The sequence below is a fragment of the Tauraco erythrolophus genome, chromosome 23 (assembly GCF_009769465.1).
Source record: "Tauraco erythrolophus isolate bTauEry1 chromosome 23, bTauEry1.pri, whole genome shotgun sequence".
In the NCBI taxonomy this organism is placed as follows: Eukaryota; Metazoa; Chordata; class Aves; order Musophagiformes; family Musophagidae; genus Tauraco; species Tauraco erythrolophus.
This window is the reverse complement of record NC_141487.1, coordinates 8,428,202-8,451,835: the sequence shown is the minus strand read 5'-3', so window position 1 is coordinate 8,451,835 and position 23,634 is coordinate 8,428,202. Positions and strand designations below refer to the sequence as shown.

General features: G+C 46.7%; 2 protein-coding genes across 5 annotated transcripts; both read left to right on the top strand.

Annotated features, from left to right (window-relative positions):
* Positions 1–148: 148 nt before the first annotated feature.
* On the top strand, positions 149–15,067 carry CEP104 (centrosomal protein 104). 4 transcript variants are annotated; one of them, XM_086625777.1, is made up of 22 exons: positions 149–187; positions 929–1,093; positions 1,617–1,790; positions 2,111–2,249; positions 2,931–2,996; positions 3,380–3,456; positions 3,625–3,793; positions 3,918–4,076; positions 4,697–4,945; positions 5,814–6,017; positions 6,531–6,698; positions 7,370–7,543; positions 9,089–9,265; positions 9,581–9,787; positions 10,287–10,403; positions 11,035–11,071; positions 11,555–11,636; positions 12,191–12,299; positions 12,612–12,750; positions 13,142–13,209; positions 13,638–13,728; positions 14,931–15,067. In XM_086625777.1, the coding sequence occupies exons 2-22, from the start codon at positions 981–983 to the stop codon at positions 15,065–15,067; spliced, it is 2,856 nt and encodes a 951-aa protein (XP_086481903.1). In that variant the 5' UTR covers positions 149–187; positions 929–980. The 4 variants fall into 4 exon arrangements, with proteins under 4 accessions (XP_086481903.1, XP_086481904.1, XP_086481905.1 ...); XM_009984277.2 differs by lacking the exon at positions 149–187 and having other exon boundaries at positions 526–1,093; XM_086625778.1 differs by lacking the exons at positions 12,191–12,299; positions 13,142–13,209; positions 13,638–13,728; positions 14,931–15,067 and having other exon boundaries at positions 12,612–12,668.
* A 1,813-nt stretch (positions 15,068–16,880) lies between these two features.
* On the top strand, positions 16,881–23,450 carry LRRC47 (leucine rich repeat containing 47). The gene is made up of 7 exons (XM_086625786.1): positions 16,881–17,516; positions 17,597–18,043; positions 18,820–18,936; positions 20,067–20,182; positions 21,169–21,271; positions 21,705–21,794; positions 22,077–23,450. Exons 1-7 carry the CDS (start codon positions 16,881–16,883, stop codon positions 22,314–22,316), a joined length of 1,749 nt encoding a protein of 582 aa, XP_086481912.1. The 3' UTR covers positions 22,317–23,450.
* The last annotated feature ends 184 nt before the right edge of the window (positions 23,451–23,634 follow it).

The window sequence follows — 23,634 nt, the reverse complement described above, 5'->3', positions numbered from 1 at the left end:
CGGGGCGGGGCGGGGGCGCGTGCGCCCGAGGGGCGGGGCGGGGCGGGGCGGGCGGGGCGGGGCGGGCGCGCGTGCGCCCGAGGGGCGGGGCGGGGCGCGTGAACCTCGAGGGGCGGGGCGGGATGTCGCGCATGCGCGGCGGCGGGCGCGGCGTTGCCATGGGATCCGGCGCTGGGCCCGTTCCGAGGCGAGTGGGGCCCGGGGACCGGGCCCGGGCCGGCCGGGCCGCTTCTCTCCCCTCTCCGCCCTTGCCCTGCCCTGCGGCTGGGCGAGCCCCTCCGAGGGCTCCGCTAGGCCGCCGCGCTGAGCGGCTTTGTCCGCGGCCCGGCCCGCCCCTTGCCCTGAAGCAGCGCCGTGACCCGTCCGGGGCCTGCGGGGCCTGCTGCCGCCTCCAGCGGCCGGGGCCGGGGAGAAGGAGGGGGGGAGCCGAAATTAACGCCATAACATCACTGCGGCAGCGGGGCCGGGGCGGGCAGCGGGGGCCGGGGGTAGGGGTCGTCTTTAACGCTTGTGCTGCCCGTCGCTTTCTCCCTTCCGCCGCCGTCAGCAGCCTCGGGGGCGGTGTGGCCGCGGAGTGGCACTGGCTGGCGTTTGGCTAAATCCACCCCGATCTTCTTTATTGCCTGTTCTTTCCTTTGGTTCAAGCGTACCAGGACGGTACAGGTCGCTCCTGTGCGTGTTTCGGAACTGAAATAGGTTCAAGTTCCACCTGGGATTAGCAGATTTAATTGAGTTTATTGGCAAACTCCTGTACGAGTTAGCCCGGCCCTCGTTTCACTCAGTGCTAGTAAAATGCTTAGCATAAGAATACGGTGCCAGTATTAATTAAAGACAATTCAGATTGGTAGTCATCAGCTAATGAGTTGGTGGACCTCAGGATTTAATTCTTTGACTGTAGTGTTTCTGTGTTCTTTTATTGTCCTCCCAGGGATTAGTTTAAGCTCGAAACACCGTTGCTTTGAGTAGCTCACTCCTGGAGGATGCCACACAAGATCGGTTTCGTAGTTGTCAGTTCGTCGGGACACGAAGATGGCTTCAGCGCCAAAGAGCTGATGGTTCACGCGCCAACAGTGAACGGATGGCGATCACCCAGGTACTGCGAGCGGAAGGAACGAGCGTCGTTCTGAAGCACTGGGTGAATTTAAACGAGTGGGAGATGTACCGTGCGTGGTCAGAGCAGTTCACAGCATCCCAGTCCACGCTGATGATAAAACCAAGGAAGTTACTGTAATCCCATGAAATCCTCATCCTGGGAGAAAAAAGCACCTTGATTACCACCTAAAGGCATCGCATTGCATTTAAATGAAGTCCTTTAAAAGGAAAAAAAAGGAACTATTTTGGTTCTTGTCAGTCTTCTCGGAGTTTGCAACTGCTTTGGCTTAGTGTTAAAAATCCAGTCTTCTCAGCACACCCTCTAGACACGTACGGGGCACTTAACGTACGCGTGCATGTGATAAAGGGAAGAGTGCTGCTGCTGTACTCTTTGGTTTCTTTTTACAATTTGTAATGCTGAATGAATATATAATAACTTTGGAAAGTTTCATAGTTAAATGTTACGCAAGTTGGAAGTGAAGCCGTCTCTGAAAAGGTGATTCACAACTTGTATATGTTTTCAGACTCTGTCAGTACCCACAGGAAATCGTTCTGCAGTTGGTGGAGAGATGTCGGATACGAAAACTGCAGTTGCTTGCTCACCAGTACATGATTTCAAGCAAAATTGAGTTCTACATCAGTGAAAGCTTGCCTGAATACTTTGCTCCTTATCAGTCAGAGAGGTTTCACAGGCTAGGGTAAGTTGGAAAGCTCTAAATGGTTTTATTACCTCAACCAGAAATGTCTCAGGAGAAAATAACACTTGTTGTGCTTTGCATGCAATGCTGATACGCTGTGCTGCGAGCAGCAGAGATCCCGTAACTGCTTAGATCTATGACAAAGCTAAGACGTAGGTGTAAGAGGCATGGTGCAGGTGGACAGCCTTGTCAGATGACAGCACACATTGTTTCAGTTATGAGGGAGTTTTAAACCTTATCCAGGTGCTAACCTGAGGAATGAAAATACCCTTGTGTATTTGTGTGTTTCCCCTGCTTACATGTTCCGTTTTCCTTCTCAGTTATGTCCCTCTCTCCGACAACGAAAAGACTGATTTCAAAGCACGAGAGTTAAAATCTGTGTACATGGATGCAGTGGGCCAGTACCTGAAGCTGATTTTCCATAAAAATTATGTTAATAAATACAACTTATATGGTCAGGTAAGTTGAGTTAAAGAGTCCTTTGTTGGTGGGCTAAACGACCAGTAGTACAGAACAGGCACAGAAATTTGCTCCCTGGATTTGTAGATGCTAAAAATGTTGGTTGAAAGCTCTTGGGTTTATTTTTGGTTTCTTTTAAGACAGAAAATACAAATAAGAGGTTACAAGTGGCTTAGAATCATGACCAAGTGCATGCACTTGCCCAGCACAAACAAGTGCAGATTCCGTTACTGCCTTTGGTTCGGAGTTTTGGACTGCAGAGCGGGCTCTGTGCTGAAGGCAGAGTGCTTCCTCCGGGAACAGCTTCCCGCTCGCTGCAAAGCCCCTCGCAGGCCCTAGGGTCTGATGTGGCCTTAAGTGGAGGCATTGTGTAGCCATCCTGGTGCAGAAAAAGCCAGCAGCTGCTTCAGTTCTGCTGTGGCTCTTTTCACTTCTGTCCCAGGCCAGAGAAGGGGACAGCTGGTGACTGTACAATGCGGTCCGTAGATTTGGTAATAAATTTTTATTAAGCCTGAAGTACGTTCAGCACTTGGTGCTTTTCTTTGCTCGCATACCGCCCCAGAGACCACGGGTCCCATTTTTTTGGTACGATGTTTTGTTCCAGTTTTTTGTTTCAGTTTTCAGAAGATATGGAAAAAGTAATGACCTCGTGCATTTACATTTTCTTTAAATCTACCCCAGGTTGCCCTAGTAGCTATAAACATTATTGGAGACCCAGCAGGCTGCAGTAACGACAGCAATCACACCGTGAGTGCAAAGCATCCCTGTCTCGTCAGTGTTGCTACGTGTGTTCAGTTACAGGGGTCTTGGGGTAACGGAATGCAGCTTTCTTCTGCTGGCTTTGAGCTGTAGCAGAGCTGCCATGTATTGATTTTTTGGTAGGTTTTTTTATGTTATCTTGAAGCAAGAAAGCTCTCAAAAGTTTAGCCTCATTTGCAGATACAAAATAGAAATACATAATGAATTGGAATGTTTGTATTTTCAGCTGCTCCAAATTCTGTTGTTTCAATATGCCCAAAACAAAAGTATGATAAATTTGATTGTGGCAAGTCAGAATTTCTGTCCTGAACACGTGCTTAATGTTGATGAATGTGCATTAAGATTACCTTTGGTTTTTCCCCCACACAAAGCTTTCCAGAGAGAAGCTGATAGACCACTACTTGGGGATTAAATCAGATGATCCTGCCTTGGATGGAACTTGCCTTGGGTAAGGATGTTCTTTTGCTTATACCCTGGCAAAACGTCTACTCGATCTAAAATGGTTCTCAGTCTCTGTATTTTGTTAATTCCCTACTAGTGAAAAGAGGAGACGTATGCTCAGCCTGCTCTGTTTTGGGTTAGCTGAAAGTTTATTTTATTCATTCAATATCTTCAGGAAACCTGACTCCATTTCACCTCTGGATGATTTGGCTTTTGACATGTACCAGGATCCAGAAGTTGCTCAGATAATACGTCGACTGGATGAGAAGAAACGCGAAGCTGTCCGTCGTGAGCGCTACGATTACGCCAAGAAACTCAAACAGGCCATCGCAGACTTGCAAAAGGTGCTGTTGAAAGACTTTCAACTTTTGTTGAAAGACTAGTGTGATTTAATAACCCGGGAATGCTGAAGTGTATAAATATGGAAAGCAGTGTGATTCCAGGCTGGCTTGTTCTGCCACCTTCCAGGTCGGGGAGCGACTCGGGCGGTATGAGGTGGAGAAGCGCTGTGCTGTAGAGAAGGAGGATTATGATCTTGCTAAAAAGAAGAAAGAGCAAATGGAAGCGTACCGCCTGAAGGTGTACCAGCAGCTGGAGCTCCACGACCTTCTGGATGCAGAGCTGATGGTGGGCACTGTTACTCCTCATTCAGGAGGCTCTGTCATTTGGGTGCTGTAAGCACCAATGGCAGAGCAACCAAAATAAATTCAGGGAGTGGGAGTTGTTACACAGATGTTTTGTGACAATTACATATGGATTTTAAGTTTTCTGTTTGGATTGTGGGTTTCCCTAACCAAAGACTTGCACATGGCATTTTATGAACACTCTTATTCTCCATAAAGTACATTACATTAAACTGTTATGGTCTCAAGCAAGTGACATCAGTATCCTGAATATTTTGCATAGTTTCAGGGCTACCTAATGCAGATCCATAAGGTATTTTTTCATATTTTGGAGGAGTGTAACAGGCTTGTGCTGGCATCATGGCTAACCATACAGAATTAATGTGATAAAATATAGGTTTATATTGTTCTCAGAAAGGGAAGCTTTATAATTGCTCCACACAGAATTATTTTCCAATTGTTTCAAAAAGCTGCATCCAGTGGAAATGATTGGATGTCTGTGAGCGAGGTCTGCACTTACTCGAAAGCAGCAGAATCTCGTTGACTGTCAGAGTTGTAGCTGTGTGAACCGTGATGTTGGTGCACTGTTAGCCTTGCTTTACAAAATCTCCATCGCTTTCCCAGGTTCGAAAACCGCCCGACTTGCCCTTGGAGCCCGTGAATGACACTGGCAGTCCTCAGCGCACGAAAGCTGCACATTCACCTCCATGTGAGCACACGGAACCGCAAAAAGGAGACCCGTGGAAAGCAGAGGCTTTGCTGGAAGAGAAGTCAGCAGATCCCACTTCTGCTGAGCCTGTTGTTCCCCATCCGTCCCCTGCTCCTCCTGTGACTCATCCCACAGCCTCCAGGGAAGTGTTTCCTAAAGAAAATGTGAGTAGGGTACCTCTGTTACTGCAGAAATCTCTCAGAGGAAATGATCTTGCATTCAACAACAAGGTCTTTTGTGGTTATCCTCATGCCTCATATAGTGTCTGAAACTGTCATTGAGCAGTGCCCGTCTAACAATTGGTGTTGGTCTTCCCTGAATTTCTTTGGAAACTTTTACAAATGTTCATTGAGATTGTGAGTCAGATACAGTCCCTTTTTGCCTCAAACAAATAAATGGAAGCAGTTAGACATTAAATGACTTATCAGGGATCACACAGCCAGTGTGGTGGGAGCTGAATTCTGCTTGCTCCATTAATGGCTTAATAAATCTCCTTCTTGGAGATCGTGTTGGGTCAATCAACAGCAGCAAGGGAATTTGTCAGAATGTGGTTGTAGGGTAAGAATCTTGATGTCACGTCTAAAGAGAGCAAGAAAATCATAGTGTCTCCTTAGCTTGATCTTTATGGTTTGCTGCTCCAGCTTTTGCCAAAGCTGAAGAAGACTCGTGTTGTCACTGGCAGCAAAAATATTCTGTCTTAAGAGGATGCTGACATAGAATAATTAAACAAATAAAGCTTCATCACTTGCTGGCTTCCTATCAACCAGTGATTTCTTCTGTAGGTGTGTGCACTTCCACAGAAGGCGTTTTGTGTGTGGTTTATTGTGTTCTATAGACAAGAAATAAGTTTTATTCACAGGCACTGATTCCATTTTCTCATGATGTTGTTATGGGAACTTCAACATCTCTATTGAACTTAAAGCGTTACAGCTTTGACAGGGGAAAAAATACATTGAGGTGAATCCAGTTAGTGGTGAAACAACTTCACATTTAAGTCGTTGCTAGAATAGCAAATTTTATCTTCTCTGTTAGGTTGAATTTTTAGCTTACGATGAGAGACCTCTTCCAGCCATCCGTAAACAGTCTGATGAAGCAATTGCGTACCTTGAGCCAGAGGAGACTGAGCAGGAGATCAGTGATACTCCAAGAAGTGGCATCACTGGGGAGCCAGAACCATTAACTGAGAAGTCACTGAGGGAGGCCAGCCCTGCTGTCGAAGTTTTTGGAGAAGCTTTGGTAAAGAGCAACAAAACAAACACCCAGATTATTGTGATCTGTGTTGAGTTTGTTTGATAAGCGCTCTGTCAGCAGAGACCTGCTGATACGCTTTTCACAGGCTCAGAGCTGTTACTTAAAAATCTGAGACTAAAATTTGACCTTGAATATATGGGTACCCATTTTCAATGTTTACATGATGCTGTAGCTTTTATGATTGATTACTTGATGAGCAGATAGTGTCTGGTTGACTGCTTTTGGGTACGGACCCTGCCAGAATACCCTTAACTTGCCACTGTCTTTTGTGGGGAGAGAAACCATTGCTGTCCCTGAAATGGTTCCTTGAGCCCGACCTGTTGATCCATTTTACTCACTGCTTTTCAAAACTATGGGCTTTGATACCTGTAAGAAACACCTGGGGGTTTCATGCTTTAGTTCTTGTGTTCTTTTGAGTCTGTTTCTGTGTATAAATGTTGAATAAATATTGAAATATCAGTATTGACCTTTTCAGAGAGAAACTTGTTCTGTGTTCAGGTTTCAGGAGCGTATTCCAAAACTTGGTCCTATCGAGAAGATGCGTTGCTGGCTGTGTATAAGAAGCTGATGGAAATGTCAGTAAATGCTCCAAAGGACGATTTAAAGAACTTGCTGAGGGCTGCCATTTTTCTCGTAAGGAGAGCCATCAAAGACATAGTGTCTTCAGTAAGTTGTGATACGTTTGACAAGAAATGCTCCAGTGAGGAACTGAGGGCAAAAATTGTAGAGCTGTGTGGTTAAGACACTTTAAATAATTTAAACAAATAGTTTGTAAAACTACTGTGGAATAAGGTTTTTTTTTTTTCAAACAAACAAATAAAAACCAACCAATTGAAATGTTGGCTTTTAGTTAGAATCAAGGACTGGGCACTATCTAGCATTCAGCAGCGTGAAAAATACTGCTCTGGGCTGAGTGTTGAGCTTGAGAAACAACTGCTGATGCAGTAAATGCATCGTATGGTTGAGCCTGTTTCTTTTTGCTTTTTTATTTTTGGTAAAGTTGAAATACAGCAATGAAGTAACTTACTTTCCAACTTGAGAGACTACGGTTCACCTAAGGGGACTTAGCCTTCAGATAAGCCTTAAACAAGAAGAAAAGAAAAAAAAATCAAGAGCGGTGTTACTTTGTATAAAAGAAATTCTGAAGCCTTTCACCTCAGTCCTAGCAACATGTTTTCTGGAAGAGGTGTCTGAAGAAGCTTCCATTAAGAGCATTGCTGTAATTCTAGGTTCCTGTTGCTACTGTTCTTTAGAACTACAGAAAAGATTTTACAATGTTAGCTGAAAACAGGGATCTGGGTGGTATTTTTTTTAAGTGTTTTTTCTTTTTAACTTAGGTTTTTCAAGCTTCCCTGAAACTTTTAAAAATGATCATTACCCAATATATACCAAAACATAAACTAGGAAAACTAGAAACTTCTCATTGTGTGGAAAAAACACTTCCAGCTTTGCTTTCTAGAACAGGAGACTCTTCATCTCGTCTTCGCCTTGTGGCTTCTAACTTCATTCAGGTGGGTGTTTTCCTTCGAATTACGGTTTGAGTGGCATTAAGAACGTCACAGAGCTTACAGGTGGATAACATCTAACCAGACTTGACTTCAAGTCCAGAGTTTGCTGCTGTAAAGGATTACACCTTACATGGAAGGCAAAGTGGTAGAACCAACTTAGTATCTTGGCAGTGTTTTTTCTTTGGGGGGACAGTGTGGGGAGATAGCGGCTGCTGCAGATGCAAGAAGGGTGTAACTCCTGCATTCTTCTTAGGTGCAAGTAGTCTGCAGAGATGAGAACAGGAAGGTACAACACACTGCTGAGATTGTTTTGCGATTTGGTTGCATTTTTGACAGTCAACTGTTGAAAGTCAACTTAACAAAAGCATAAAAAAGATGCCCATTTTAAAAGAGACAGCCCATCCTTGCTCAATGCTGACAGAGAGCAGCTGTGGATAGCTGCTAGAGGATCACAGGCTCTATTTCCCTGTAGAATTTAGAAGAAAGAAGAGTAGTTCTGTGTTAAAATGTTAATTCAGTCCCAGGAATGGAGTGGGGTCAGTCACTGGCTCTGGGTTATTTATGCTTGCTTCCATCTGTGCAGGTTGGGAAAGGACTTCTCTTTTGCACTCGACGTAACTAAAATTTTAACAGGGTTTTTGTGTGAAATGCTCTGCTGTGTCACTGGAGCTCCAAAGGTGACAGACTACCTTATTTACTACTGCTTGGCTTGTTTAGAATAGATTTTGTAATTGAATAAGAAAGGAAATGAGAAAATGGTTACAGATGTGTTATCATAGACAAGGCATGACCTGGGGAGAAGGAAAATGTGTTTATTTTGTGTTGCTAATAGATGATACACTGTCTGAATAAGCAGCTCTCCAGGGAAAGTGCCACATGTTTCTAGAAATGCACGTGTCCAAAACAGACCGACCAACCCAGTGATAACCACATCTGGCCCCAGGAGGAGAGACTGTGGGACACCATCATCGCTTGAGTGCCCGCCAGCTGATGGGAGCTGGGAGAGGGGTGCTGTGGGCTATTAAACATTCTGCTACCAGCAAAGAAATAAACACTGAGCTTTGAATAACAGCAGAGTTTAGCCTGCAAGGTTCCTTGCAAAATAAAACGAGAAATTAAGAGATGGCTTATGTCTTCTGAAGCAGTCTTGAAATTCATCTTGATGCAATGTCAAGACTTTGTGTCCTTTGTGACGTTTCTCATCTACGTCCTCCTTGGGTAGTTCAATGTAAGACGGAGTTGTTGAAATTCTTCTTAAAACCCAGATCTATAACTCTTCTGAGCATGTCTAAGATTTTATCGATTTCTCAGTAGCTTTCCCTCTGATGCCAAAAGCAAGACCAAACATCTGTATAATCTTCTCTTTAAAGCCTTGGCAAGCAACTTCTGGCTGCTAAAGTAACAAATAAGCAGCTACTTCTTGTGGAGGGCTGATTTCATTCTACTTAACTCGTTATAAGCAATTTAGAATGACTCTACTTTGCCAAGACAGTTCACTTCCCTCGTTTAGCATTCCTGCGTGCACACCGACGCTCTGTATGTCCACAGGAAATGGCACTGAGCAGCGAAGTTAAACCTCTTCAGATTGTTCCAGCTCATTTGGTTCAACCGTTAAAACCAAACTCCCCAACGCATCTGGCAATGAGTCAAGTGGAATTAGTGGAGTCCCTCTTGAAAGACATGGGAACTGAAAACTCTGGGTTTACCGTCGACAACGTTATGAAGGTAGGAGTCTGAGTTCACAGCGCATGAAGTTTTTTCTGTCGTTGTTTTATTGGGGTTTGTTTGTCTATGCTGGAGTGCTCGGTGAATTACTGAGGAGAATTTGAGCCTCTTGGAGGCAACAACACACAACCTCGTGAGAAAGTGAGATGCCAATACAGGGAAAAAAAGAATCACGGGGTCAAAAAGTGTTTGCAAAAACCTGTCTGTGTGAAGATCTCTCCTACTGCAGTGAAAGAATTGTCTTAGACTAATAAACAAGTCCTTAAAAAACGTGGGAAAAGAGGAGTAGTTTTTTTTTCTTTGTGTTGTTTTCAGTTTGCGACGGGAGCTTTGGAACACCGAGTTTACGAAGTCCGTGATGTGGCGTTGCGGATTATCTTTGATATGTACAGGAAGCACAAGGCTGCTGTTCTGGAGTATCTTCCTCCGAAAGATGCAAGCGTTCGCAAGACTGTTCTCTACAAAACACTCTTTGATGGGTTTACTAAAATAGATGGTGAACTTTCTGAAGCTGAGATTCGGGTATGTCACAAGACCATGTAAGAACATGTAGCCACTTTGAAGATTGCATTCAGCTGAGCGTATCCGATCTCATGGCTGTGTGAGGCGTGGAACAACACACGCAGCAGGGTGCCCTAAGGTGTCTTGAGAACATTACTGAGAGAAAACAGCTGGAGTTTATTGATTAGTTTATTACCTGTGCTCACCCTTACGAATAAAGCCTACAAAGAGTACAGAGATGGTACTTCTAAAATAACACACTGTCATTCTGGAAAATGCACATATACTATTTTATGCTGGCTAGCCTTGGAAAGTGAGCACAGAGGAAGTGCTATGTGTTTCTTTCAGCTTAGTACAGAAGAATTTGGGGGGGAAGGAGATGTTACTGGAACTGAGTCATTTAACTGAGCAGGATCTTTCTTGGGCTGCATTGACTATTTGTTCTCTGCTGATGTGTTTTGCAATCTTTTCTATGACAGATGGTTCAAAATCTTTTGTAACTGAAAGCGTTTCTTGACAGGCACAGAGAAAGGCGGCAACAGAAGAAGCAGAGAAACAGAAGAAGGAAGAAATAAAAGTTCTGCAAGGTCAGCTGGCAGCTCTGAAGGAGATAGAAGCAGAAGTTCAAGCTGCAAAGGTTAGGGTGTTTTGGTTTTGATTTTTATTTTTTTTCATCCTTTTTTCCCTCAGGTATTGCAGGCTTAGGTAATTAACACTACTGTTGTCTCATTATAAACTAAAAAAAATAAAGAAAAGAACAGAGGGGAAAGAGAGAGAGCACCTCTATGACATACACTAACTGACTTTCATTCTCAGCAATCCAGCTTAAAATTTGGGGGTTATTTTCCTAACATAGTATAAAATTTGGATTCTTTTTCATAACAGCTTTGTCTTTTTTATGGTAAATTTGAGAGTGTTTCTACAAGTCTAAGTGTTTCTTTGCCAGCTAGAGGGCAGGAATTGTACTGAGTGCATCACGGCCCCCCAGCAGCATGCTGCACTGCACTACACTCGTTTTTGTGTGTGACCCTGAGCAAGGTAGCCAGCCACCTCAATGCCAGGAAGTAGGACTGATTTCCATCCTCAGCAGATTGCTGCCTCTGTACCTGAGAGATTTGCTGTAGGATCAGAGGCACGAACACTATAATGCATTGGCTCTGCTTTCAAGCTTTTAATTCTAGAGAAAAATCAGGATATAATCTGTTCTCTTTCTCCCTGGCAAGCCAGTCATTAAGGAGATTTCTGACTTAAATTTCTTTATTCAATAGGAGAAAAAATCTGGTTTTCAGAAGCCAAAGAATCAAGGTAGGTAGTTTCAAACAGTTCTGAGAAATTAGAGATATTTCAAGATGTCTTTGAAACACTGTAGATGCTAAATGGATTATTGAATTATCTCAGCTAAAAACATACCAGGGAGCTCAGAATCGACTGAGGCTCAGTCTGCCATAGAGGTAACCGTTAAGTTCCCCAAAGAAAAATCTATCATCAGGTAACCAGTTAATTTCTAAAAAGAAATTAGTATGGCTTGGCTTGAAGCCACTTTAGATTTCTCCCCAACCTGAGGTAGATCATCTACTACATGTGAAAATAATCACTAAAATATTTTTACTGTTGTAGATCACTAAAGCAATAGTTTCCCAACTGCCTTGCAGGTATGTTGTCTTCCAGTGCTTGTTTGCCAGTGTAGCAGTGGTGTACTCCTGTTAGGATCCGGAGAAGCAGTATTTCTAGGCTTGCACAAAACCTAATTCAGATGTGGTCTTGGTTTTAATCGTTCTCTTTTTACAGGTTACCAGATAAACGAAAGCCCACGGCCTGCAGCGGCAGAGATTCCAGATGATCATTCCTCTGTTACAAATTACTTGGATAAGTAAGTTAGATGAGCAGCTTCTAATCACCTTAAACACGTAGTACAACCTGCAGGCTAACAGCCATGCTCATATTTCTCCAGTACATCTTCAGCACTTAAACAATGCAAAAGAAAATCTCTTCTAACAGGTTTGGAATTGCCACCTTGGATAGTGTGACCTTGAACTTGTTTTCTGAGTAGTTGCTGGTGGGATATGAAATTGCCACAATTTAATGTCCAACCACCAGTACAAAATAAGGCAAAGATCCAGTGTTGCTTTCACGTGTATTGCAGGATGAGAGCACAGAGAAAGCATTTGAAAATTCTGGAGCCATGAAAGCCAGTTTCAGTGAGCTGTTCTCCATGCTTTTGTGAAATTATTTTATGCTTTTTGGTGTACTGACCGTAAATTATATCACAGTATCTGTCCATGCCCTGTCCTGAGGTCAGCGCTATATAGAGACGATTAGCTGCACCAAAATGTTTGCTGCTTTTCAGAACAGTTTCCAAGAGGAGAAACAGGGTCCATCCATTTCATGCGGTGATGTTACTGACGCTTGTGTTTTTTTCCCTAGCTTATGTATTTTTTGTGGTGAAAGGGACGAATCCTTCACAGAGGAAGGGTTGGATCTCCATTACTGGAAACACTGTCCTATGTTAACCAGATGTGAGCACTGCAAACAGGTTAGGCATATACTTTCTAGAGCTGCCACAAGACATTAACTGCTGTTATTCTAGTTTTAAGGTGCTATAAGATATTTAATGCTAAGGTAGATGAATTCTGAACACAACTGTGTCATCTTGGGAAGTGCTCCTCGAAAAGAGAAGCATTATATTACAGCAGCAGTATTAATAACTGGACTAACATGTAATTTTCCTCTTGTCATTTTGGAAAGTGAGATTTAGCTTCCAAAAATCACACAAGTGCTTTTTGAAATACAACCCTTATTTGCTGGGGTACAGTACAAGTCTTGGGTGGCTCCTGCTCTGTTGCAGATTGTGGAAATAGCAAGCCTGACGGAGCACTTGCTGACTGACTGCGATAAAAAGGACAGCTTTGGGAAATGCCAGCGGTGCAGTGAGGCCCTTCCGAAAGACGAGTTGCCCAAACATGTTAAGAGCAGGACTTGCAATCGTGAGTAGTTCCTAACAGGACAGTTGAGCTTCAGAAGTCAAGTCAGTCATACCTTCAAATATTGTGTGTTTTTGGCAAGTCAGACCGCCTCTGTTGAGGTACTGCACTGTGGATTTAGGAATCTAAGTAAATCTTCAGGAGGGAACGCTTTTGGAAAAGATGCCTGAGTTTCTCAGTGCTTGAAATGCTTCGCTTCCACAAATGCATGTGGGGAGGACAGATGAGGAGAACAGAAAGTCACTACTACATCCTGGTGGATTAAGCCCTATCATTCCTTTTGATGTCGTTTCAATGCACATGATTAAACAGGGAACTTCTTTGAGAGCAGTTAGTGATGTATTTGAATAAACCTGTCTTTGCCATTCTTATGTTATTTTTCTAATTGTTTCAGCTGCCAAACCAGAAAATGTGGCAAACCATTGCCCATTGTGCCATGACAACTTTTCCCCAGGAGAGGAGGTAAGACTGCCTTCTAGATTCGTCTGATTTTGTTATGTCACTGGAAATGGATTCGCATCCTCTTCTAACACTGGCTTACACCCCATGACTTAGGAAATTGCCTGGATTGTTTCTGGGGTCTATCATGGCTATCTCGCACTACGGGGACTGTATCTGAACCTGGGTCATCTACCCTCAAAGATGCATGTGGGAACCACAGGGCTACAGGCCATTCGGTGTCGGTCTTTCTCCTCCTGCGTAGGCAGTTACACACCTTACAGCTTTCCAAATTCCCAACTACTGCGAGATTCTGTGATTACCATAAAGTCTCTATGCAACTCTCATTTTCCCTATGTTTTAAAAAGTAGATGTGCATACATAGTGACTAGATAAAAGATGGGCTAATTTTGCTGGTTTTGTGATACCGCTTCTGTTTTAATTGACTTTAGGCCTGGAAGTCTCACCTAATGGGCAACAATGGCTGTAAAATGAATCAGCGGAGGTTATCCACAATAAATAAAACTCTCCTGTTGCAGCCTGGTAAGATATTATTTTATGATAGTGATGATTGTGTTTTTTATTATGTTGCTTTTACTTAAGAAGAGTATTTCATTCTTGAAAGCAAGGGCTCTTAACTGCTTGTTCGGCATGCTTTTTGCATTTGTGCAACCTAGCTGATATTTCTCATGCTGGTATAGACTACAGTGTGCTTTGGGAGCAAATTCTCAAAACCAGTCAATAGCAGTAATTTCAAAACGAGGGCATTAGCTCAGTGGGTGGGGGAAAGAGGCACGTTTGATACTTTGATCGGTCAGCGGTGATGCTGAACAGTCAACATTCTGGAAAGCTCCTGAACGCTGACGCAGAGGACCGAGCCTGATTCAGCTGTTCATGTCCAATCAGAGGATGCTAATCTAATCCTAATTACGAGATGAATTGAATAGTTAGTGCTGTGTACTGCTTTTCCTTTTCAATTCCGACCCAGGAGCAAGGCAGAATTTATGGTTGTGCAGCTTCTTCACCAGCAAAGACAAATTGATGCTGATGTCAGGTGTTTGGTTTTTTTTAACAGTCATCTTTATTTATGAAGCACATGCAAAATCCTTTTATTTCCTGAACACAGAAGTTAAACAAAGAAGCTATTTTCGCTGCCTGCAGCACCAAAACTTTTTTGGCCAATAATATCTCAAATCTTTCCTCCTTCAGACCTTTTTCAAGGTTCTTTAGCCCACTACATGTTGAGGTCATTGCTAGAGTTAACCTCCTCTGTCTGACACTTGCTTTGCTCATATCTGTGTTTCACAACTACTTCACGTTCCTGGAAAGAGCTGCTGAATTGCCCCTTTCAGCCGTCCTAAGTGAATGCAGTTAAACTTAACAGTTTCCAGTCTTGAACTGGACCTACAATCATGTCTGTCTGTCTGCAGCTTTGCTGTTTCTACATGCTAACAAGAATGCTAGTTTGCTGCTGCTGAGAATTTGGAAACAGAGCCAGAAGGAACTTACTCCTGCCTGGATAAAGCTAAAGCTCCAAAGCAATTTCCTAGAGATAGGAAGGGAACTCTGAGCATTGAGTCCTGACCCTCCTGGTATGAGGCACACGTCCGACTGGATGCCTGCCAACGTGTAGTTGCTAGCATCAGTCATTCAGACTTAATATTACTGAGAATCAAAATGGGAGATAAAATTCAAGACTGGGACTGGATGTGCTTGCAATAACGATCTGTGTTTTCTCTTCACAGGCAAAACAGGGGGCCGGTATTTGAGGAAACCAGGTCCCTCAGGAGCAAAACCTCGACCTCCCTCTATAGGAAGCAAGATCCCAACCCCAAGAGGGGGCCCAAATAAAAGCACTGGCAAAACATACTCAAAGCGATGACAGGACAAGTATTTTTTCCTTTGTCTTAATAACTGGGCATAGAGTTGGTAATAGTTGTTTAAAAATTGCGGGAAATGCGTATCATCTTGATCTTTGGACTACCTGGGGCTGTGTATCAGCCTTGAGCAGTTCTTGCCTAGTCTGATAACTGCGGTACGTTAACTTCTTGGTTGGCTGCCTGTGCAGGACTCCAGCTTTCTCCTGGAGACGTGCTGGAAACACGCAGTCCCTGTGGGGCAGCTCTGGCCCGGTGCCTTCCCGATGTGGCGCAAGGAAGGCCGTGCATTGGGCTTCGACTGTGTCCTCCCGTTAAAAACCTCCCCCGAGTATGAGGTTGACATGGCCACACGGCGTAGCTGCTGGCACAGTCAGCACAGGGGCTGTGCCCTCGGTACTGGGTTACTCTGGGTGGTGGTTCTAACAGTCTGGGTTTGAGATCCGACAAGGAATTTCCTTATGATGCAGAAGCCACAGTCATTTGTGTTTTGGTTTCCTCTCAGGGAAGAGCAAGAAACCTACCAAGCAGAAATTGTGCTAGACTTTCAGGACAGAGCTGAAAGCATCTGTTCTTTTGACCTAAGAGTAACACTCGTTTGCAATTACATGTTCCGAAGGCTTGGGAAGGAACACCTGTACGAGCTGGTTTTACCACCTGATCAGTGTCATAATTGCAGAATATATTGCTAATAGTTTTCTGCCAAAATTGACTTAATAACATGCTGAAAGTAACAGTGTCAATAAGTTTTGTTTGTCTTGTGCCTGACCAATAGGTCACAAGTTAACCTGAGTGCACTGGTTGGCCAGGAGACAGGCCGCCCGCGTGCATCTGCAGAGAATTCATCGTAACTAGACTGGAGGAAACACCCCTGAAAACAGGGATATTCAGTGAGCAGAACAGGCTTGTGGCAGTTGTGCGGGTTCCTGTGATGTGGTGATGGTGTTGGTATCTCAGCAACACCATCATTCATCTGCTGTGACGTGCACCTGGCGTAGGGTGAAATGGAAGACACATGCACGTGTAAAAGGAAATCCATGTCGGACTACATGGAATGTGTGTCTCAGTTATCTGGAAGATTTGTATGATCCTGTGCAGATAAACTCTCGAAGCAATTAACGGGTGGAAAACAAACTGGAAACAACTTCGAAGTAAGAAAATGGAATTTTTTTTAGGATGTGAAAGGACCTTCTTTGAGCATAGTAGTGCCACCGGTCACCGCAGCAAATGGCCTCATCCCGGCCACCGCTTGGAGTTCTGCCACCCCGGGAGAGCGTTCCCGTAGGCTGCACCGCTTCCAGGGCTGGATGAGCAGACAAGGTGTTTGAATCCTCGAGGCCTTATCGCTGCCATTCCAGGAGCTTTGCCTTACGTTAAATCTGTGAGTTATTTTTATCGCACTTATTTAATAAAATCGTGCAGCAAGTTTGGCCGGTCCCGCTGCGTGCACGCGCTGTCCCGACGGAACTCACAGCACCGGGGCGAGGGCGAACGCGCGGCAGCAGGAGTCATCCCGGTTTTAACGTTTACACCACCGCGCACCGGGGGCTCCGTCTCCTCGGAGGGCGAGGCGGGCTGTCGGTGGCCGGTTTTCCGCGGTCGTGGCCTGCGCGGTGTTACCGGAGGGGCCGCGTTTCCCGCTCCGTTCGGGGCCCGGCGGTGCTTTAACGCGCCGGTGCCCGCGCTGCGCCGGGCGGGGCGGTTCCGTTCCGGTGTGGTTCCGGGGCGGGCGGGGCGGTTCCGTTCCGTTTCGTTCCGGTGCGGCGCGGTTCCCTTCCGTTCCGTTCTGTTCCGTTCCGGTGCGGGCAGCGCGGCGCCATGGCGGCGGCTTGGCCGGAGCTGGAGGCGGCGGCGCGGGAGCGGCGGCGGGAGCTGGCGCTGCCCGGCGCGGCGGTGGCGGAGCGGGTGGCGGCGGCGGGCGGGCGGCTGCCGGCGGCGCTGCTGGCGCTGCCGCTGCTGCAGTCGCTGGAGCTGAGCGGGTGCGCGGCGCTGCGGGAGCTGGGCCCGGGGCTCGCCGCCGCCCTGCCCGCGCTCCACACGCTGGTGCTGCGCGGCAACGCGCTGGGCCCCGCCGGGCTGGGCGCGGGGCTGGGCGGGCCGCTGCCGGCCCTGCGCCTGCTCGACCTCTCCGGTAACGGGCTGGAGGCGCTGCCCGCCGCGCTGGGGGGCGCGGAGCCGGCGGCGGAGCCGGCGGCAGCTCCGGCCTTCCCGCAGCTGCGCAGCCTCAACCTGGGCGCCAACCGGCTGCGGGAGCTGGGCCCGGGGCTGGCCCGCGCCGCCCCGCAGCTCCAGGCGCTGCTGCTCTCCGGTAACCGCCTGCGGGCGCTGCCCGGCGGGCTGCTGCCGCCCGCCGCCGGTCCCGGCGGGCCCTTCCCGCTGCTCAGCCGCCTGGAGGCGGCCGACAACGAGCTGGAGGAGCTGGGCGCCGACATCGCGGCCCTGCCGGCCCTCAAGGTGCGAGCGGCCCCCGCGCCCCGCCGCCCGCCCGGCCCCGCCGCCGCTGCCGCTGAGCGCCCCGTCTCTGACTCTTGCAGAGCCTGGACGTGGCCAACAACCGGCTGCGGGAGCTGCCCGCCGCGCTGGCCGACTGCCCGCGGCTGAAGGAGGCCAACTTCAGGGGCAACCAGCTGAAGGACAAGCGGCTGGAGAAGATGGTCAACGGCTGCCAGACGAAGGCCATCCTGGAGTACCTGCGGGCCGGAGGCCGCGGGAAGGGGAAGGCGGAGAGCGCCAGGGAGGAGGCCAGGAAGAAGAAGAGGGAGAAGCAGCAGAAGAAGGACGGTGGAGACGGGGAGCAGGACGAGCTGGAAGAGGCGAGCAAGCTGCTGGTGAAGGTTCTGCACGTCTCTGAAAACGCGGCGCCCTTGGTGGTCAAAGCGAGCCCGGGCGTCAAAGACGTTCGACCCTTCATCGTGTGCTGCGTGCTGAAGGGAGTGGACCTGCAGCCGGGCAATGCTCTGAAGAGGTTCCTGTCCGTGCAGGTAACTGCCGCAGTACCGCGTTACCCGTTTGCGATGGGAGCGTGACTAGCAGCATCGGAAACGCACCGTTCAGGCTCCTTCCAGCAGATGAGTTTCTGGAACTTGGGGTGAGCGTTTCACCGAGCAGGTGGTGAGGCATGGCAGGATGGCAGCGCAGCCTGGGCTCTGCCAGCAGCGTGCTGCCTCCTTGGTCTGGGATGAGCAAAACTGGTTTTGCTGAAGAGCCTCGACGGGAGCTCAGATGTTACCGTGAGAGGGCGATGGACCCACGTGTGTTTGCGTTGTCTCTGTAACAACAGTTTGTTGGTGCTGTGGGACCTGTGGGAACTCCTAGTAAACCTGCGTTCGCATTAAAAGTACCCTGGGTTGGCTCCAGGTTTCCTGATCTGTGCTAGGACTGCCTGGCACGCCTGACCTGCCAGCCCAGGTATCACAGCTGCCGGCTCTCACCTGGCATTCTGCTCGCCTCTCCCTTGGGTGCCAGGTGGTGGCTTCTGTCAGCTTAGGAGACGCACATGTTTGTGATTGTTTCCTGATTTAAACCTGTTTATCTCCCAGTTGGGAAGCGTGTCGCGTGCTACGCTCGCTGTCTTTGTGTCTGGGTTGTAATTCAGATAAAACTGTTTTGCAGGCGAAGAGAGGAGCTCCGTTTAATGCAAAAGGGTTACTCAGCTGATAATGCTGCAGATACTAAATACATAAGAATGCTTAACCCTAGGAGGAACAAATCATGCTGGTGTTTTCGATGTAGTTTGATGGCATTCTTTATGTTTTAGACTAAACTGCACGAAGACATCTGTGAAAAGCGGACAGCAGCCACGATTGCCACCCACGACTTGCAGCTGATCAAAGGTCCTCTGACATATGATGTTCAGCCTCCTGACGAGCTGAAGGTAGGGCCAGTGGCGTGGTGGGCCTTTCCGCGTTTCTTCCTTTTGTTTTCTGGAACTATATAGAATGGAAAGAATTTTTTTCTTACCCCGTAGATCCTAGAAAACCAACTCCAGGAACTGTAGTTCAGAAGCTGTACTAATTGTAGCGCTATCCTGCTGTAACAAAGCCTGCTTGAGCAAGCCCCACAGAGCTGCCTGGTGTCACTCCAGGACCAGTAAGAGTGCATCTGTCTGAGGACTTAAAGTAATCCGGGAAAGCAGACGTAGGCTTTTTTTTCCCTCTGCAGACATTCTGATCTTGCTGAATGTGTGCCTTTGCTTAGGGTGACCGAGGTGTTGGTGTTTCAGTGTTGATCCTTTCTCCCTGTGTTGTGGTGTTACCACCTTAATGTTCCCAGGAGGTCCGTACGTGTTAGGATGTGCCTGGAGTGTCACACAGAGGCTCATTGGTGTGAGGGCACCTCGAGTGGCAGCAGCCTTCAAGGTAACCTAATTAAAATCGGTTCAGGTTCTGCTGTTTTACCCAGTCTTGGGTTGTTTATGTTGCTGCTGTCAAAGCAAGGGAAAAGAAAAAAACTTGCAGTACGTTTGTGTGGCAAGCTCTTAGATGGCACTTGCAGCTCAATCCAGAATATAAAAATTCTGTTTCCAATGTATCATCCTTATTTATCCGGGCCTGTTTCAGTGTTGCATTCTGCTTGCTAGACACCTCCGGCTTGTAACTGTCCTGTGCACGTGGCCTGATCTTCAGGAATGAATTCTTTGTTTTCCCAATGGCTTCCAGAGCCTTTTGTTCGTGGCTTCTGTTGGGAGACAGCAGGTTTTCACATTATTCCGTAAGTTACGACAAGGAAGGAACCAGCTAAGGAAACTGTCCACACCTGGTTTGGCACTACCAAATGAGCCTGTTTTTCAAGTGGGTGCTGTAGCTGACACAAAGGTTTAAACTCAGTGTGATCCTAGCAGTCCTGTGTTAAGTAGAAAGCGTGTTTCCATACTGCTAAAGGTGTTAGGAGTGACGGCGTACAGAAGTATGGTTTTAATTATTGACCTGCTTACAGGAGAGTTTTAATAGCTCCAGTGTCTGAGTCACTCTTAAATTCAAATGTTTGTTTTCTCCTACGGTGTAGATAACGCCCCTGGGTCGAAAGGAGATCAAGGCAAAGGATCTTCTCCGCCAGCTGCAGTTAGAAGCTGAGGAGCAGAGGAAACAGAAGAAGCGTCAGAATGTTTCTGGCTTGCACAAGTCAGTATGCTGATCCTTTGTGGTTTTATTCACGTGAATTTCGGTAACTCATGCTCATGTGCAAAAACAGCACCGCAGAAAACGTGCTCAAATGTCTTATGAAGCGTGTTCTGTAAGAAACCCAGCACGAGCTTTCAGGAGTTGAGATGGAAAACCCTGAGCTGAGTTGATGCGTAAAGAGTAACCCGGAGTGCCACCAGGATGATGAGTGCCTTTCGTTGTTTCTGGCTGCATCAGCAGTGAATTCTTGTCACATGATCTGTTCTCAGAGGTGACAAATATATTTAGAATAGCAAAAAGAAAGGAAACAATGAGGAACGAGGTGTCTGTCGTGCACGTTCAATAAACGAAGCAAAGCGGAGGCGCGGTAGATCTGCAGGGAGGAGCAGGGGAGCTGTAAAGCTGAGTGTGGGGCTGCCCTGTCGGTTTGCTGCTCGTGCAGGGATCACCACCGTCTGTCCCTCCCTCCATCCCTCCCTCCATCCCTCCCTCCATCCCTCCCTCCATCCCTCCCTCCATCCCTCCCTCCATCCCTCCCTCCATCCCTCCCTCCATCCATCCCTCCATCCATCCCTCCCTCCATTCCGCTCCTGCGGCTTGGGGAGATTCGCCAAGTACACAATGGGAGGACTGAATATTGCCGTAGTGAGAAAGAGGGAAAATTAAGTCAGCTGTCTGGAAGCATCAGACGGCGGACTCTGACATTCCTGTTCGAGCACTGGGATGTCTGAAAGCACTAGGAGCACACCTGTCTGCTTTGACAGCGTGGATATTAAAGTGTGAGTGGCTTCATGCTTCCTGCAGCCGGTGCCTTTCCTCAGCTGTATCACCACGAAACGGTGTTGCTGGAGTTTAGCGCTCCGTCTTCTGGTTTTGCTGCGTGGTGGATCAGGAACACACTAACTCGCTTTCGTCGCTGTTTTCTGCCGTTGTGTGCAGCTGCTGTTCCAGTTGCTTATTTTTTGTCTCTTTGTTTTTCTTGGCAGGTACCTCCAGTTACTGGATGGCAAAGATAACTACCCGTGTCTTGTGGATGCCGAAGGTGTTGTGATTTCTTTCCCACCAATAACCAACAGTGAGAAAACAAAGGTACTCTGTTAGTGGAAATAACGTTAATCAGAAGTAAGCAGTGCTCCTTTCTGCTGGGAGGTGCTTAACTCCCGATTCAGAGATACGTGCAGTTCTGTGAAATTTGTGATTGCGTTCCAAATTGTAAATCTTCAAAGCCTGAATCTTCTCTGCTAGACTTTCAGATTAGAAATGGCTCTTGGAGATGTGTTTTTACCTTCCTAAATCTGGGAAGCTCTGGCAGGCTGTTCCAAAGGCACCGGTCTGCCTTTGCAGAGGCGGCTTTACTGAAGGGCAAGGTTCTGGGTTTTGACTGGGAAAGAAGGGCAGCACTTTGCCTCTGGCTGAATCGAATGAAAGCCTCTCGTTCAGTTTGTGTATTGAAATGTTCCCAGGTGGCTGTGGGTGAGTGTGCCCTGATTCCTTACTCCCTTTACCTGTGAAATCCTTACAGATCAGAAAAGACACCCGTGATCTGTTTCTGGAAGTGACAAGCGATACCAGTTTACAGATGTGCAAAGATGTCATGGACATGCTAATTCTGGTAAGAAGTTCAGTACATTAACCCTGTCTGTTCTTGATGTGCTGCTTAGTGAAATGTTTAATTGCTCACGTATATTGGGAAGAATACAGAAGGTGATATTTATTTTAGTACTTACTCTTCCCTTCTTGCTGTATCGCAGAAGATTTTTATATTTTTGCATGCTGACTTAACTGGAGACCTCAAAACTCACCATGGTAAATAATGTTATGTTACCACAATTGGAAATTTATGGTTTGACTTTCAACAGAATTAATCTTGTTTTCTATATTTTGCTTTTAACAGAAAATTGCAGAACTGAACAGATTTACCTTGGAAAACAAGGAAGACTCGGGCTCAGATAATGAATCCGATGCCCTTTGTGGACCAGTGAATTTGAACCCCAGCCGAAACGTGCAGCCGATGAATCTTCCGTTGGTAGTGGAGCAGGTTCGAGTGGTGGACACAGATGGAAACTTGAAAGTACTTTATCCTTCAAAAACTGACCTAACTACAGTTTCCTCTCTTCTGACTGTAATACGTTAGCAGCTGTCAAAGCTAAGGAAAATATCCAAATTTTTATTTCTTTTCCATGTTCAACAACGCAACGTGTACGCAGTGAGGTGGTTTGGTTGGTTTTTTTTGGAGAACAGATGCAGTGTGTCCTGCCTGGGTAGGTAAGAACTTGAAAGTTTGATCAAGCTACGGCAAGGAGTATTGCATTCTTTCAGCCTTCATGGAAAGTCGTCAGGATTCTGGCTCGGTAAACAGCATCTTCGAACGCCGACGTAAGGGCAGAGAAGGTGTTGCAAGTCAATTTATTAACTTGTAGAGGAAATCATGGTGACATCGTAGCGTTTATAAAATGAGTGCAGTCATATTTTTATGCAAGATCACTTTTTCTTCCTGGTCTGTTTCAGCTGGATGATTATTTTGGTAGCTAAACCGCGAAATCCAGTAGGTGACAGCACTGAGACTGAGTCGCGTGCTGTGTACCGGTGCTGAAGACAGAATGCAAAACTACTTCGCCAGCATCTCGTTCTGCATAATTTCATTGTTAGATCTGGAGTAATTGTGGAAATTTGATTGCTGTCAGAACCTGAGGGATGAGTTTTAAAGTGATGGTTTCTGTGTTCAGACGTTAACACAGCTTCTGTTTTTAAGTGAATTGACAGCAGGGGTTTGCACGCCCCAGTGCATTCCAGAGCCCTTATCCATCCTTGGGGAAATACCAGTTGTAGTGGCCTTGTTGTGTCCCTGTTGAGTTGCTGTGGATCGAGCTCTGCATTTATTCTTGCTTGTGAAGTTCAGTTCTGTTCAGAGGGCTAGTGCTGCCTCACACCGACACTACTAAAGCCCCCCAGGTCCCCAGAACACAAGCACTCTTGCCCAGCGCGACCCTCCTGGAGCTTTCTGTCACGCTCCCACATGCAGAGTGCTAGGGATACCTTCCAAAATACAGATAATTTGAGTGGTTCTAATTTTTGCAGTCTGTGGGTGGTTTTACATCCAGGCTCCTACCTGTATGAATACAAACCTCTGTTTCCATAAGCCAGGCTGACCTGCAGGTTGACTTTTTTCTGTTAAAAATTACATAGAGTTCTGACTGAACTTCCAGATACTGTGTCGAATACGTCCACGTGTTGGGACTTGCATATTGAATGGAAAAATAAAACAGTCCTGGCGGCCACATGTCGCTGTCGCTTGTTTTGGCATTGCCGAGTTTTCCAGTCGTGTAGCCATACAAACTTGCCAGAGCAGCTGTCGTGTGCTGCAGAAATGGTGACTTCTGGCTTTCTGGCCACTTGTAGCCCAGCAGTCCTTCGGGGTGCGTCAGGCTTCCCTCTGAAGTCGAACGTTTCTA

Coding starts and splice junctions, on each gene's coding strand:
- LRRC47 (XM_086625786.1), top strand. CDS start 16,881: ATGGCGGCGGCTTGGCCGGAGCTGGAGGCGGCGGCGCGGGAGCGGCGG. Junction 21,272..21,704: donor CCAACAGTGAGAAAACAAAG/GTACTCTGTTAG, acceptor AAATCCTTACAG/ATCAGAAAAGACACCCGTGA. Junction 21,795..22,076: donor TCATGGACATGCTAATTCTG/GTAAGAAGTTCA, acceptor TGCTTTTAACAG/AAAATTGCAGAACTGAACAG.
- CEP104 (XM_086625777.1), top strand. CDS start 981: ATGCCACACAAGATCGGTTTCGTAGTTGTCAGTTCGTCGGGACACGAA. Junction 2,250..2,930: donor AATACAACTTATATGGTCAG/GTAAGTTGAGTT, acceptor AATCTACCCCAG/GTTGCCCTAGTAGCTATAAA. Junction 3,457..3,624: donor TTGGATGGAACTTGCCTTGG/GTAAGGATGTTC, acceptor CAATATCTTCAG/GAAACCTGACTCCATTTCAC.